Here is a 15,163-nt window from a genome sequence, read left to right as displayed (position 1 = left end):
GACCGGGGCTCACGGCAGCGCCCCGACAGCTCCGTCCGTGGCGGGGGGGGCCCTGCTCGCCCGGGGGGGCCCTGCTCGCCCGGGGGGGCCGAGCCCGCCGTTCGCCGCCATTCGCCGCTGCCGGGGCCGGCGGGGGCGGGCGGGGGGGGCGGGGGCCGGGCCGGGGGGGGGCGGGGGCGGGCGGCGGCCCCATCGCTACCGGGCAGGCGCGAGCGCTCCCGGCACCCCCCCCGCTTTGCTGTGCCCCCCCAGCATCCCACCCCCTGCCGCGGGGGGACCGCGGAGGTTACGGGGGGCTATGGGGGGGCCATGGGGTCTGGGGGGGCCGTGGGGGGGCGGGTGACACGGGGCGGACCCCCCCGGGTTCCCATTTTCGGGCATTTTTAGCGGCGGCGCAGGAATCCTCCGCATCCCGTTGCCACGGCAACGGCGGGGCTGGCGACACGGGGACCGGCGCTGGCGACACCGGCAGCGGGCGGGCACCGCCACCCCGGCCACCCCCGGCCGCTCTGTCCCCCCCCCGCGCCGCGGTGACACCCCCGGGCACGCCGGCGTGTCCCCGTGTCACAGCCCGGGCTTGGGGACACAGAGACAGACACGGGACCCTGGGGACAGGGACAGGGCTCGGGGACAGACACAGGACCATGGGGACAGACACAGGGACAGGGCTCGGGGACAGACATGGGGACCAGGACAGGGCTCAGGGACAGACACAGAGACAGACACGGGACCCTGGGGACAGGGACAGGGCTCCGGAATGGACAGGGGGCTCAGGGACAGAGACGGTGCCAGGGGACAGATGTGGCGCTTGGGGACAGATGTGGCCCTTGGGGACACGGTGCCTGCTGGGGCTTGGCGGGTCCGGAGCCCCCACCCTCTGACCCCCTTCCCAGTACAGCCCAGTCCCTCCCAGTGCCCCCTCCCACGGCTCACGGGTGGCACCGTGTCCCATGCCATGCCAGGGTCACCCTGGGGACAGCTGTGTCCCCATCCCGTGTCACCAGCCCCTGCTGCCCCCCCGGGGGTGGGGGGGGGCTCTGGGGGACACTGGTGGGTGTCCTGTGCCCCCCATTGGTGCTGGGTACCGCTTTGTGGGCGCTTAGCAACCAGGCATCCCCCTGCTTCCCGTTGCCATGGCAACCGCACTGGGGAGATGCCAGAGTGCTGGGGGGGGGCACAGGGATGTGGGGGTTCAGTGCCAGGCGGGGGGGGTCTCACCGGCACCCGCGTCCCCAGCGCCACCGTCCCACCGGCAAATAACCAGGGACCGTGGGGGGGCTCAGCCCCCTCTAAATCTCCGTGGGGCCCCCCAAAAGCAAGCCCCCCCCCCACCCGGCAGCAGGGCCCCCCGGTGGTGAGGAAACGTCCCACGTCACCGACCGCAGCGCCGGGGCTGCTGCACCGGAAACCGCCCCACGGCACAGCCGCGGCACCGGGGCAGCGACCCCCACCCCCCCGGGGCCTGTGACCCCCCCGTCCCCACGTGGGAGCCGGGGGGGACGGTGCCAGGTGCTGGGGGGGATTGGGGTGCGGGTGCCCTGTGGTTTGGAGGCCACGCTGGAGGAGGAAGCAACAGCAGCTCCTGTCTGTCTGTCCCTCCAGCCTGCTGTCTGTCTGTCCGTCCTTCCATCCGTCAGCCAGCCGTCTGTCCATCCGTCCCATCCAGCAATCCATCCCTCAGTCCGTCTGTCCAACCCTCTGTCCATCCATCCCTCCAGTCAGCTGTCCATCTGTTCATCCATCCATCTGTCCATCCATCCAGCTAGCCAGTCAGCTGTCTGTCTGTCCATCCCCCTGTCCATCCTTCCATCCCTCGTCCAGCCAGCCATGAGTCCATCCATCCGTCCATCTGGCCGTCCCTCTGTCCCTCCATCCAGCCAGCAAGCCAGCTAGCTGTCCATCCATCCATCTGTCCATCCGTCCATCCCATCCATCCGTCTCTCATCTATCCAGCTGTCCATCTGTCCATCTATCCACCTGCCAATCCCTCTGTCCATCCGTCCATCTGTCCCTCTCTCTGCTCCCCCAGTCCCTGCATCTCCTGTCCGTCCCTCTGTCTGTCCCGCTGTGCCTCACCCCCGTCCCACTGTCCGTCCCTCTGTCCATCCATCCATCCGTCCCTCTCTCTGCTCCCCCTGTTCCTCCATCTCCCGTCTGTCCATCCACCTGTCCCGCTGTCCGTCCCGCTGTCCGTCCCGCTGTCCCTCCACCCTTCACCCCCGTCCCTCTGTCCATCCTGCTGTCCATCCTGCTGTCCATTCCGCTGTCCATCCCGCTGTCCCTCCACCCCTCACCCCCGTCCCTCTGTCCGTCCCGCTGTCCGTCCCGCTGTCCCGCACCTCTCAGGGCTGCCAGTGTCCCCAGCAGGCTGTCCCGCAGCCGCGGCTCCGCCACCGTCCCCGCCAGCCGCGCCAGCTGCTCCACGTGGCGCTGGGCGCTCCGGTGCCGCTTCACCTCGGCGCGCACGGCGGCCAGGACCTGCTGCCGGGGGGCGGCCATGGCCCCGCGCCCTCAGCTCCGCGGGGTCATGGCGGGGCCCGGTTCATCCGGCGTCACCGCGCGGGACGCGCTTCCTGCCTGGCGTCACCTCCGTGGGGTGGTGGCACCCGGTGGGGCTGGTGGCACCCAGTGGGGCCGGTGGCACCTCCGTGGGGCCGGTGGCACCTCCGTGGGGCTGGCGGCACCTCCGTGGGGCTGGTGGCACCCGGTGGGGCCGGTGGCACCTCCGTGGGGCCGGTGGCACCTCCGTGGGGCTGGCGTCACCTCCGTGGGGCTGGTGGCACCCAGTGGGGCCGGTGGCACCTCCGTGGGGCCGGTGGCACCTGGTGGGGCTGGCGTCACCTCCGTGGAGCTGGTGTCACCTCCAAGGGGTTGGTGTCCCCTCCGTGGGGCTGGCTTCACCTCCGTGGGGCCAGTGTCACCCTGTGGAGCCAGTGTCCCCTCCGTGGGGCTGTTGTCCCCTCCGTGGGGCTGGCTTCACCTCCGTGGGGCCAGTCTCCTCTCTGCGGGGCTGTTGTCCCTTCCGTGGGGCTGTTGTCCCCTCCGTGGGGCCGGTGTCACCCTGTGGAGCCGATGTCCCCTCTGTGGGGCTGGTGTCCCTTCCGTGGGGCTGGTGTCCCTTCCGTGGGGCTGGTATCCCCTCCGTGGGGCTGTTGTCCCCTCCGTGGGGCCGGTGTCACCCTGTGGAGCCGGTGTCCCCTCCCTGGGGCTGGTGTCCCCTCCGTGGGGCTGGTGTCCCCTCCGTGGGGCCGCCACGGGCGCAGGGCCGGGCCTGGGAAGGCGGCGGCACCGCAGCGTCACCCGCCCCGTCGGCGTGTGGGGACACGCCGGGACGCGCCACGGCCCGGCACACCCGCCGCCCCCCCACGCGTGGGGACGCACGGGGACATGTGGGGGGACACAGACTGGGAACACGCTGGGGACACCACGGGACACCCGCTCGTGCACACGCGGGGACCCCGTGCGGCCCCGGACACGCTGAGGACACGCACGTGGTGACACAGACACGCTGGGGACACGCGGGGGGGCTACGGGGGGCACCGGGGAGCTATAGGGGGGCCATAGGTGTGGCCAGGGGGACACTTGGGAGGCTATAGGGGGGTCTATAGGAGGGGGGGGGGCAGTAGGGAGCATAGGGGTGGTGATGAGGGGTCTATAGAACCTGGGGGGGCTATAGGGGGCCGGGGGGGATACAGGGACCGGGCGGGGGGGTACAAAGCTCCCGGGGTTGCTCGCTCCTCCTTCCACTTCCGCCATGTGCGCATCCCCCGGGCGGCGGCCTCAAAACGCGCGCCGCGCATGCGCCGGCCTCTCGGTGAGCACTTCCGCCCGGCCTTGCCCGGACAGAAGGAGAGCGTCGGCGCGGAAGGGGCGTGTCGGGCGTGTCGCGCAGGCGCAGTGCGGCGCTCGGGAGCGGGGCCGGGATTTAAAGGGGCCGGAGGCGGGTGGGGCCGCGCTGCCCCCCCCGGGACCCCCGCCATGGTGTGCGGCGGCTTCGCCTGCTCCCGCAACGCCCTCTGCGCCCTCAACGTGGTCTATGTGGTGAGCGGAGCCGCGTCTGCGGCTGGGGGGCCCTGAGACCCCCCGATCGCGGGGGACTTGGGGGGGCTGGGGGTGGGGGGGGCACCATTGGGTTGTGTGAGCACTTTAAAGGGTAAGGTGGGGGGGGGAAGTCATGATGGGGAACAACCCCTCGATTTGGGGCTGGGGGATGTGACCCCCCGGGGGTTTGGGGGATCCCTCTTGGTTGTGGGGCGCTGGGGCACCGTAGAGCGAGGGGGGGACGCTATTGCCCCCCAAAGGGGTGAGGCTGGGGGGGGGTGGGACCTGCTGAGGGTCCTTGGGGGGGTGTGGGGTGCTCTGCTTTGGGGGGTCATGGCCTGGGGACCGCAGCCCGTGTGTCCCCCCACTTGGGTGACACTGGGGACATGGTGGGGGGCTGACACGCGGGGGTACCCACACCCCCACAGGGACCCCCTTGGGAGGGGGGGTACCCCATACCCCCCTATAACGGGGCGGGGGGGGAACTGAGGCAGGCGCCGCACGGCTCCCCCCCTCCCCGTCTTCCGGGGGGTCCCACGCGTGTCCCCGCAGCTGGTGGCGCTGCTGCTGATCGCCGTGGCCGCGTGGGGCCGGGGCGCGGGGGTGCCGGGGGTGCCGCTCACCGGCGGCGCCATCGCCGTGGGGGTCGTGCTGCTGCTGCTGGCGCTGCTGGGGCTGCTGGGGGCGGCGCGCCACCACCAGGTCCTGCTCTTCTTCGTATCCTTCGCGGCGGGGGGTCCCCACATCCCCCCCCCCGGGGTCCCCACATCCCCCCCCTCCGGGGTCCCCACATCCACCCCAGTGTCCCCGACCACCCCCAGTGTCACCAGCCCCCTCGGTGTCCCCGCAATGGGGACACTGGGGGGGACGCAGGGTGGGACTGGGGGGGATTCCTGACACACATGAGACCCCCCCCGGGGTCCCCAAATCCCCTCCCCCGGGGTCCCCACATCCACCCCAGTGTCCCCGACCACCCCCAGTGTCACCAGCCCCCTCGGTGTCCCCGCAATGGGGACACTGGGGGGACGCAGGGTGGGACTGGGGGGGATTCCTGACACACATGAGACCCCCCCCCCGGGGTCCCCAAATACACCCCCTGGGGTTCCCAAATCCACCCCAGTGTCCCCAACCACCCCTGGTGTCACCAGCCCTCTTGGTGTCCCCGTAATGGGGACACTGGGGGGAACACAGGATGGGATTGGGGGGGGGGCGCGTCCTGAGATTCCTGACACACATGAGACCCCCCCCCCCCGGGGTCCCCACATACACCCCCGGTGTCCCCAACCACCCCCAGTGTCACCAGCCCCCTTGGTGTCCCTGCAATGGGGACACTGGGGGGAACACAGGATGGGACTGGGGGGGGGTTCCTGACATTCCTGACACACGAGACCCCCCCGCCGGGGTCCCCAAATCCACCCCAGTGTCCCCACATAGACCCCGGTGTCCCCAACCACCCCCGGTGTCACCAGCCCCCTTGGTGTCCCCGCAATGGGGACAGTGGGGTGGATGCAGGATGGGACTGGGGGGTGTTTCCTGGGATTCCTGACACACATGAGACCCCCCCCCGGGGTCCCCACATACACCCCGTGCCCCCCCCCCCATTGACACTGCGAGCCGGGGGTCCCCGTGCGCCCCCCCCCCCCCCATTGACACTGCGAGCTGGGGGTCCCCGTGCCCCCCCTTGACTCCCCCAGTACATGATCATCCTGGGGCTGGTGTTCCTGGTGCAGTTCGGGGTCTCCTGCTCCTGTTTGGCCATCGACCGCAGCCGCCAGGTCAGTCCCGGCCCGGGGGGGTCACACCGCGCCCCCCCCCCGAAAACACACCCCCACCCCGGGGTGGGGGGGAAGACCCGAGCCCCCTGAGCCGATGGGGGGATCCCTCCAACCCCTCCTGCTTCCTCAGTCCTGGGGGGGTGTCCCCATGATGCGGGGGGGTGATACGGGGGGGGTCACTAATTAATTTAATTGGGGGGGTCCTGCCTCGTGTCCCCCCACAGAGGGATTGGGGGGTGTGGGGGGACCCCTCTAACCCAACCTCAGCCCACGGTGGGGGGGGATTGTTCCATGGTGTGTGGGGGTCATACGGGGGTGGGGGGGGTCACTAATTAATTTGATTGGGGGGGTCCTGCCTTGTGCCCCCCCACAGAGGGATTGGGGGGTGTGGGGGGGACCCCTCCTGGCTCCTTGTCCCTGGGGGGTTTCTCCCCGTGGCTGGGGGTGGTGACCCGGGGGGGGTCACTGATTGATCTCCCGGGGGGGTGCCCCCCCCGTGCCCCCCCCCCCCCCATAGGAGCAGCTGTTCAGCTCGGCCTGGCACATCCTGAGCAACGAGACGCGCGCGGAGCTGGAGCGGCGCCTGGACTGCTGCGGGCTGCGCAACCGCAGCGCCCCCCCCGCCGAGCTGCCCCCCTGCCCCGCCGTGAGTGCCGCGGGGGGGCCCGCCCCTCTGCCCCCCCCCCCCGCGGCCCTGACCCCCCTGTGCCCCCCAGGGCTGCAGGAGCGTCCCCGGCGCGCGCTGCCCGACCTGCGGCGACAAGATGCTGCGGCACTCGGACGAGGCGCTGAAGATCCTGGGGGGGGTCGGCTTGTTCTTCAGCTTCACCGAGGTAAAGGGGGGGCCCGGGGAGGGGGGGGGGGGTCGCACACACTTTGGGGGGGGTCACATGTGCTTCGGGGGGTCGCTGGGCCCCCCTGACCCCCCCAATTCCTCCGCAGATCCTGGGGGTCTGGTTGGCCATGCGCTACCGCAACCAGAAGGACCCGCGCGCCAACCCCAGCGCCTTCCTATAGCGGGGGGGTCACTGCCCTCCTGGGCGGGGGGGTCCTGTCCCTCCTGGGGGATCCTGTCCATTTTTGGGGGTGCGGGACCCCCCCGCCACGTCCCCCAGCAGCTGATTGGCCACCTCCCCCCCCCCCCGCCAGCCGCATGAAGCCTCTGGGGGCCGTGGCAGCGCCCGGGGGGGTCCCGGCCACCCCCGCACTGGGGGGGACACAGTGACCCCCCCAGCCACCCCCTCCCCCCCAGCCCCATCCACCCCCCCAAACTGGTTATTTATGCAGCAGGAGGGGCCCAGCCCCCCCACGCCAGCGCTGCCGGGGGGGTCAGGGTGGCATGTTGTGTCCCCCCCCCGCTGTCACCAAAGGGATGTCACTGTGTCCCCCCCTCAAATAAACAGCTGACAGTGACAGTGGCTCTGTTTCTCTGGGGGGACCCCCCCATACCACTGCCCCCCCAATGACACACAAACAAGCGCCGGTAACAAAATGGGTGGGGGAGCCAGGCTGCCCCCCCCTTTATTATCAAAATGGGGGGGCCCACATCCCCCCATGTGTCCCCCCCACCCCGGTGTGAGCGAAGCACCAGCACGGGACGCGTCACCGTCCATCACGGGGGGTCCCGGGACCCCCCATGTCTGCAACCCCGGGGGGGTGTGGGTGCCCCCCCGCGGGGTGTGTGTCCTGGGAGCTGGGGGGTCCCTACCCCTGCTCCCCCCCCCGCTCCTGCAGGTACAGGTGCTGCAGGGCGTTGAACGCGGAGATGCGCTTGTAGGGGTCAAAGGTCAACATCTCCTGGGGGGGGGACACGGGGACATTGTCACCCCCCACCCCCCCCACAGGCTGCAGAGCGCGGGGGGGGACGTGTCCCCAAAGCTGGGGGGTTTGTGTGGTGTTTCCCCCCCCCGTGTCCCCATATCCCCCCCATGGTGTCCCAGTGTCCCCCCAGTGTAACCATGCCCCCCCGGTGTCCCTGTATTCCCCCGTGTTGCCCTGGTGTCCCCATCCCCCCACATTGTGTCCCCCCCGCATGGTGTCCCCGTATTCCCCCCCAGTGTCCCTGTCCCCTCCCATTGTGTCCCCCCCACATGGTGCCCCCCCGGTGTCCCTGTGTCCCCCGCCATGGTGCCCCCCCTCAGTGTCCCTGTATTTCCCCTTCAGTGTCCCCGTGTTGCCCTGGTGTCCGTGTCCCCCCCCATGGTGTCCCCCCCCCATTGTGTCACCCCAGTGTCCCTGTGTCCCCCCCCCGGTGTCCCCGTCCCCCTCACCAGCAGCAGCTGTGTCCCCAGGGGCTCCATGTCGGGGACGAACCCCTGCGCGGGCTGGGGGGGCCGGGGGGCGAAGGCTCCGCGGGGGAGGGCGACGTCGCGGGGCCACTCGTCCTCCAGGGGGAGCCCCAGCAGGCTGGGGACACGGGGGACACGGGGTGAGACACCCCCAGCTGACCCCCCCCAGCCCCCCATGCTGCCCCCCGACCCCCCAGCTGACCCCCCCAGCCCCCCATCCTGCCCCCCGACCCCCCAGCCCCCCATGCTGCCCCCCGACCCCCCCGCTGACCCCCCCAGCCCCCCATCCTGCCCCACGACCCCCCAGCCCCCCATGCTGCCCCCCGACCCCCCAGCTGACCCCCCCAGCCCCCCATCCTGCCCCCTGACCCCCCAGCCCCCCATGCTGCCCCCCGACCCCCCCGCTGACCCCCCAGCCCCCCATTCTGCCCCCCGACCCCCCAACTGACCCCCCTCCCAGCCCCCCATGCTGCCCCCCGACCCCCCCAAACTCACTCAAATATCTTCCCCAGCTGATCGGCCTCCGAGTTCCCGCAGAAAAGGGGCCTGGGGGGGACATGAGGGGGTCACCATGGGGGACATGGGGAGGGGGGTCACCAGGGGGGAACACGGGGGGGTCACCATGGGGAAAATGGGGAGGGGGGGACACGGGGGGGGTCACCATGGGGGACATGGGGGGGGGGGGGGGGGGTCAGCGGGGGGGGATGGGACATGGGGGGGGTCACCGGGGTTGGGGGGGGACACAGCGGGGGGGTCAGCGGGGGGGGGGGGGGGGGGTCACCGGGGCGGGGGGGGGAGGACATGGGGGGGTCACCATGGGGGATGTCACCAGGGGGACACACAGGGACACCCCCCCTCCCCACTGCTGCTGGCACCCCCAGGTGAGGGACACCCCCACTGTCCCCGCTGCCAGCAGCACCCGTGTGGTCCCCATGTCCCCCCGTGTCCCCATGTCCCCCGTGTCCCTCACTTCCTGCGGGACATCTCGGCGAAGATGCAGCCCACGCTCCACACGTCCACGGGGGTCGCGTAGGTCGACTGCAGCAGCACCTCAGGGGCGCGGTACCACAGGGTCACCACCTGCCGCCGGGGTCACCACAGGTCACCCACTGCCACCGGGGTCACCCATGGGTCACCCACTGCCGCCGAGGTCACCGCGGGTCACCCACTGCCACCGGGGTCACCCACGGGTCACCCACTGCCACCAGGGTCACCCATGGGTCACCACGGGTCACCCACTGCCACTGGGGTCACCACAGGTCACCCATGAGCACCAGGGTCACCCACAGTCACCATCCCACCCGTGTCCTGTCCCCATGTCCCCCTGCCCAGGGGTCAGGTCCCCCCGTGTCACTTGCCCTGAGATTCAGAGCCACCCCATGTCCCTGTGTCCCCCACCCCAGGCCCCCCTGTGCCCCCCCTGTCCCGCACCCTAGGGGTCAGGCCCCCCCCATGTCCCCCACCCCGGGGTCAGTGCCCCCACATGTCACCCTGGGTGTCAGGGCCCCCCTGTGCCCCCCCCGTGTCACGCACCCCGGGGGTGAGGGCGGCGTGGCCGCTGTAGACGCGGGCCAGCCCGAAGTCGGCCAGCTTGAGCCGCCCGCCGCTGGTCACCAGGATGTTCTCGGGCTTCAGGTCGCGGTGCACGATGCAGTGCGAGTGCAGGAAGTCCAGCCCGCGCAGGCACTGCCGCAGCAGCTCCTGGGGACGGGTCACCTCGGGTCACCCCCATGTCCCCAATGCACACACTGATGGTGTCGGGGTGCGCAAGTCCAGCCCGCGCTGGCACTGCCGCAGCAGCTCCTGGGGACACGGTCACCCCGGGTCACCCATGTCCCCCATGTCCTTCCTGTCCCTCCTGTGTCCCCCATGTCCCACTGTCCCCCGTGTCCCCCCTGTCCCTTTGTCCCCGTGTCCCCCATGTCCCCCTGTCCCCCGTGTCCCCATGTCCCCCACATGCCCCCTGTCCCCCATATCCCCCCTGTCCCCCACATCCCCCCGTGCCCCTGTCCCCGTGTCCCGCACCCGGACGGTGTCGGGGGGCAGCCCGTGCGCGGGCGCCCTGTCCAGGAAGGTTTTCAGGTCCTGCTCCACGTGCTCGAACACCAGCGTCACTTTGGTCTCGCGCTCCGAGCGGGAGGTGGCGCAGACGTCCATGAGCCTGGGGACATGGGGACATGAGGACACGGGGACACAGGGACATGGACAGACACGGAGACATGGGATGGACACGGGGGTCACAGGGACATGGACAGACACGGGGACATGGACGGACACGGGGACATGGACGGACACCGGGACACAGGACAGACACGGGGGACACGGGGACACGGGATGGACACGGGGACACGGGATGGACACGGGGACACGGACAGACACGGGGACACGGGATGGACACGGGGACACGGGATGGACACGGGGACACGGACAGACACGGGGACACGGACAGACACGGGGACACGGGATGGACACGGGGACACGGGACAGACACGGGGACACGGGATGGACACGGGGACACGGGACAGACACAGGAACACAGATGGACACGGGGATGTGGGCGCACAGACAGACACGGGGACACGGGACAGACACAGGGACACGGGATGGACACGGGACAGACATGGGGACACGGGACGGACACGGGGACATGGATGGACACGGGGATGCGGGCACATGGACGGACACGGGGACATGGATGGACATGGGACAGACACGGGGACATGGGGACACAGACGGACACGGGGACACGGACGGACACAGGACGGACACAGGAACACAAGATGGACACAGACAGACATGGGGACACGGACGGACACGGGGACACAGGAACACAGGACAGACACAGGGATACGGGGACAGGGATGGACACGGGGACACGGGACAGACACGGGGACAGGGACGCGGGGGTCACCCGGGAGCCACGTTGCCGCGTCCCGTCACCCCGTCTCGTGTCCCCCCCGTCTTGTGGCCATGGGGCGGGAGGTGGCCGCTTGTCCCTGTGTCCCCAACGTGGCCACGGGGCAGATGTCACCAAACCCCCGTCCCCCACCCCACACCTGTGGGGCTGTGGGTGGGGCCAGGGGTGGGGCTGGTGAGTCAAGCCACGGGTGGGGTTGCGGGTGGGGCCGGCGGTGGGGCCGGTGGGTGGGGCAGTGGGTTGTGCCATGGGTGGGGCAGTGGGTGGGGCAGTGGGTAGCGCCATGGGTGAGGCTGTGGGTGGGGCCACGGGTGGGTGTGGCCAGGGGTGGGGCTGTGGGTGGGGCCGTGGGTAGCGCCATGGGTGGGGCTGTAGGTGTGGCCAGGGGTGGGGCAGTGGGTTGTGCCATGGGTGAGGCTGTGGGTGGGGCCGGCGGGGTAGCGCCACGGGTGGGGCTGTAAGTGGGGCCACGGGTGGGTGTGGCCAGGGGTGGGGCAGTGGGTCGTGCCATGGGTGGGGCCGTGGGTGGGGCCAGTGAGTAGCGCCATGGGTGGGGCTGTGGGTGGGGCCGCGGGTGGGTGTGGCCAGGGGTGGGACAGTGGGTCGTACCATGGGTGGGGCCGTGGGTGGGGCTGGTGGGTGGGGCCGGTGGGTCACGCTGTGGGTGGGGCCAGTGGGTGGGGCTGGTGGGTAGCGCCATGGGTGGGGCTGTGGGTGGGGCTGTAGGTGGGGGCCGCGGGTGGGTGTGGCCAGGGGTGGGACAGTGGGTCGTGCCATGGGTGGGGCTGTGGATTACGCCGTGGGTGGGGCCAGTGGGTGGGGTAGGTGGGTGGGGCTGTGGGTGGGGCCGTGGGTGGGGCTGTAGGCTGCGGGTCGGGGGTCACGCGCTCACCGCACGACGTTGGGGTGCCGGAAGTGCTGCAGGCGCCGCAGCAGCGCCACCTCGCGCACGGCGCTGAGCGGGAGCCCGTCCGCCGCGCGCGCGCCACGCGCACGCTCTTGAGCGCCACCACGCGGCCGCTGCGCCGGTCGCGCGCCTTGAACACCGTCCCGGACGCGCCGCCCCCGATCCGCGCCACCGGCTCGTACTGCGCCATCTGCGCCCCAGAGAGACCAGAGAGACCATAGAGACCACCGAGACCAGAGAGACCATGGAGACCCACAGAGACCACAGAGACCGACCATAGAGACCATGGAGACCATAGAGACCATAGAGATCCATTGAGACCATAGAGACCCACAGAGACCATAGAGACCATAGAGACCAGAGAGACCCAGACCCATAGAGAGACCCCGACCCATAGACACCCACAGAAACCATAAAGACCCATAGAGACCATAGAGCCCCATAGAGACCATAGAGACCCCGACCCATAGAGAGACCCCAACCCATAGACACCCACAGAAACTATAGAGACCCATAGAGACCCAGAGACCCATAGAGACCATAGAGACCCCGACCCATAGTGACCATAGAGACCCATAGAGACCATAGAGACCCAGACCCATAGAGAGACCCCGACCCATAGAGACCCATAGAAACCCCGACCTATAGAGACCCATAGAGACGGGTCAGCCTGACCCATAGAGACCCGTAGAGACCCCGACCCACAGAGACCCCAACCCATAGGGACCCCTAGAGACCCATAGAGACGGGTCAGCCTGACCCATAGAGACCCTGACCTATAGAGACCCACGGGTCAGCCTGACCCACAGAGACCCCGACCCATAGAGACCCACAGAGACCCATAGAGACCCTGACCCATAGAGACCCGTGGGTCAGCCCGACCCACAGAGACCCCGACCCACAGAGAGACCCTGACCCATAGAGATCCCCCAACTCACAGAGAGACCCCGACCCATAGAGACTCCCTGACCCACGGAGAGACCCTGACCCACAGAGACCCTGACCCACAGAGACCCTGCCCCACCTGCACCATCCTGCACCCCACACAGAGCCCCACATCAGCCCTGACCCACAGAGAGACCCCGACCCATGGAGCGACCCCTGCTCCATCCTGCGCCCCACACCAGCCCTGCCCCATGGAGACCCCAGCGCCCCACAGCAACACCCCGGCACCCCCCGCACCCCAACCCCCAGGCCCCCCGGCTCCCCCCGCCCCCAGCGACCCCTCGGACCCCCAACCGGCCCCCCATTCAGCGCCCCCGACCCCAGCGCCCCCTGCCCCGCCCCAGCCCCCAACCGGGGGGGCATTCACCCCCAGCGACCCCGCAACAACCAACAACAACAACCAAACAACAACCCCACAATAGCGACCCTAGAACAACAACCCCGGGCGCCACGTGACCGGGGGTCCCCAGGACTCACCGGGCGGCGGCGGCGGCGCGAGCCGGGCGGGGGGGCGGGGCTGGAGGACCGGAACAAGAGAGACTGGCCGGAAGGGCCGAGGGGTGGGGGGGACACACTGGAGGGTGCGCGGCTCGGACGCCTGGGTCCGCTATGGCGGGGAGTGCAGTCCCGCACTCCTGGGTCCCTCCGCGGCCGCCGTGGCGGGGGGAGGAAGGGGGTCACTGGTGGGGGAGGGGCGCTCGGACGCCTGGGTCCCTTCGCGGGTGGGCGGGGGGTCCCGGAGCGGGGGGCGCGTTGGTATCGCCCCCGGCCGGACTCGAACCGCGGACCCGCCGGGTCCGCAGCGCCCCCTGGCGGCCACAGCGGGAGGTGCCACACGCGGGTTTTGGGGGATCCCGGGGCCCCCCACCCCCGGCTCTGTCTGTGGGGCTGAAACGGGAGCGCGGGGGGGGCGCCGTGGCTCCCCCGGACCGGTGTCACCCCCCCCATGGTGTCCCCACCCCGGACCGGTGTCACCCCCCCATGGTGTTCCCCCCAATGGTGTCACCCCCCGCCCCGGCTCGGTGACCCCCCCCCCCGGTGCCCCCCCCACCATGGTGTTCCCTCCCAATGGTGTCCCCCCCCATGGTGTCACCCCCCATGGCGTCCCCGCCCCGTTCTGGTGTCACCGCGCTCGGCTGCCCCCGGGACCCCACGCGGGTCCAGAGTCCCCCCGGCGCTGACGTCACCCCAGCCCCACGTGCGACATTGACCCCCTGACCCCCCCCCCCCATCCCCCCCTCCCCCACCGTGGGAGGCGCCACCCTTGTTAACCCCCCCGTGACCGCGGGGTCAGCGGGGGTGACACGGCCACGGGGGGGCTGTGGGGACACAGGGGGGCTGTGGGGACACGGGGCCCAGCCCGTGATGGTGCTGGGACCCCCCTCGGGCCACTCGTGTCCCCTCCGTGTTGTGTCCCCCCCACCCCGGGCCGCGTCACACCCAGCAGGTCGGGGCAGCACCCGCCACCCACGGGGGGGGCGCGGCGGGTGCTGAGTCACCCCAAAAACACCTGGTGGGGGGCGGGGGGGGGGGGCAGGGAGCGCCCGGCACCGACGGACCCGGAAATCCCTTTATTGGCCAATAAATAACCTTAAATAACCCGGGGGGGCAGAAAGAGCATTGGGGGGCACCAGGGGGTCAAGGTCACCGCTGGGGTCAAGGTCACCACTGGGGTCAGGGCCACCAGTGAGTTTGGGGACAGCACCCGTGTTGGGGCCACCGCCGGGGTCAGGAGCCACGGCCGAGGTCAAGGTCACCGCTGAGGTCAAGTTCACTGCTGAGGTCAAGGTCACCGCCGAGGCCACCCGGGTGTCCCCCGCCGGTCCCCCGGGTGAGGAACTGCAGGTTGATGGCAGCCTCGGGGACCAGCAGCGTCCGCGTCATCGGCCGCACGCGCCCCCCGCCGGGCTCCGGCCGCACCTCGAACCGCAGCAGGATCTGGGGACACGAGGACGCTGGGGACACTGGGGACACGACACGGGGGACACGGGGGGACAGGCGTGTCTCACCTGCGCCAGCGCCTGGTGGATCTGCAGCTCGGCCACGCGCCGCCCCACGCAGCTGCGCTTGCCCACGCCGAAGGGCAGGGACGCGAAGGGGTGACAAGGGACATCGCGGCGAAGCCACCGCTCCGGGCGGAACGAGTCGGGCGCCGGGAAGTGGCGGCTGTCCCGGGACGTGGCGTAGTGACACAGCGTGATCAGGGTCTGGGGACATGGGGACACACGGTGAGCAGTGCGGTGACACAGCGTGATCAGGGTCTGGGGACACGGGGACACACGGGTGAGCA

At 70.8% G+C, this 15,163-nt stretch overlaps 2 protein-coding genes across 2 annotated transcripts; one reads left to right on the top strand and one right to left on the bottom strand.

Annotated features, from left to right (window-relative positions):
• Positions 1 to 3,698: 3,698 nt before the first annotated feature.
• On the top strand, positions 3,699 to 7,229 carry LOC135576673 (tetraspanin-31-like). The gene is made up of 6 exons (XM_065043496.1): positions 3,699 to 4,041; positions 4,594 to 4,758; positions 5,736 to 5,816; positions 6,334 to 6,462; positions 6,533 to 6,649; positions 6,759 to 7,229. The coding sequence occupies exons 1-6, from the start codon at positions 3,799 to 3,801 to the stop codon at positions 6,831 to 6,833; spliced, it is 810 nt and encodes a 269-aa protein (XP_064899568.1). The 5' UTR covers positions 3,699 to 3,798; the 3' UTR covers positions 6,834 to 7,229.
• A 71-nt stretch (positions 7,230 to 7,300) lies between these two features.
• Positions 7,301 to 12,127, bottom strand: LOC135576672 (cyclin-dependent kinase 4-like). The gene is given in 8 exon segments (XM_065043495.1): positions 7,301 to 7,613; positions 8,087 to 8,222; positions 8,600 to 8,650; positions 9,075 to 9,184; positions 9,638 to 9,805; positions 10,130 to 10,265; positions 11,914 to 11,993; positions 11,996 to 12,127. Coding segments are annotated over 8 exon segments (897 nt in total). The 5' UTR covers positions 12,119 to 12,127; the 3' UTR covers positions 7,301 to 7,520.
• Between the last annotated feature and the right edge of the window lie 3,036 nt (positions 12,128 to 15,163).

This window comes from Columba livia, chromosome 29 (assembly GCF_036013475.1).
Source record: "Columba livia isolate bColLiv1 breed racing homer chromosome 29, bColLiv1.pat.W.v2, whole genome shotgun sequence".
NCBI lineage: Eukaryota > Metazoa > Chordata > Aves > Columbiformes > Columbidae > Columba > Columba livia.
Note: the sequence above shows the minus strand (reverse complement) of the source record. Positions and strands in the feature narration are given on the sequence as shown.

Excerpts from the sequence above, each read along its gene's own strand:
- LOC135576673 (XM_065043496.1), top strand. The coding sequence starts at position 3,799 with ATGCGCCGGCCTCTCGGTGAGCACTTCCGCCCGGCCTTGCCCGGACAG. Across the intron at positions 4,759-5,735 it reads ACCAGGTCCTGCTCTTCTTC|TACATGATCATCCTGGGGCT; the intron begins GTATCCTTCGCG and ends TGACTCCCCCAG. Across the intron at positions 6,650-6,758 it reads TGTTCTTCAGCTTCACCGAG|ATCCTGGGGGTCTGGTTGGC; the intron begins GTAAAGGGGGGG and ends ATTCCTCCGCAG.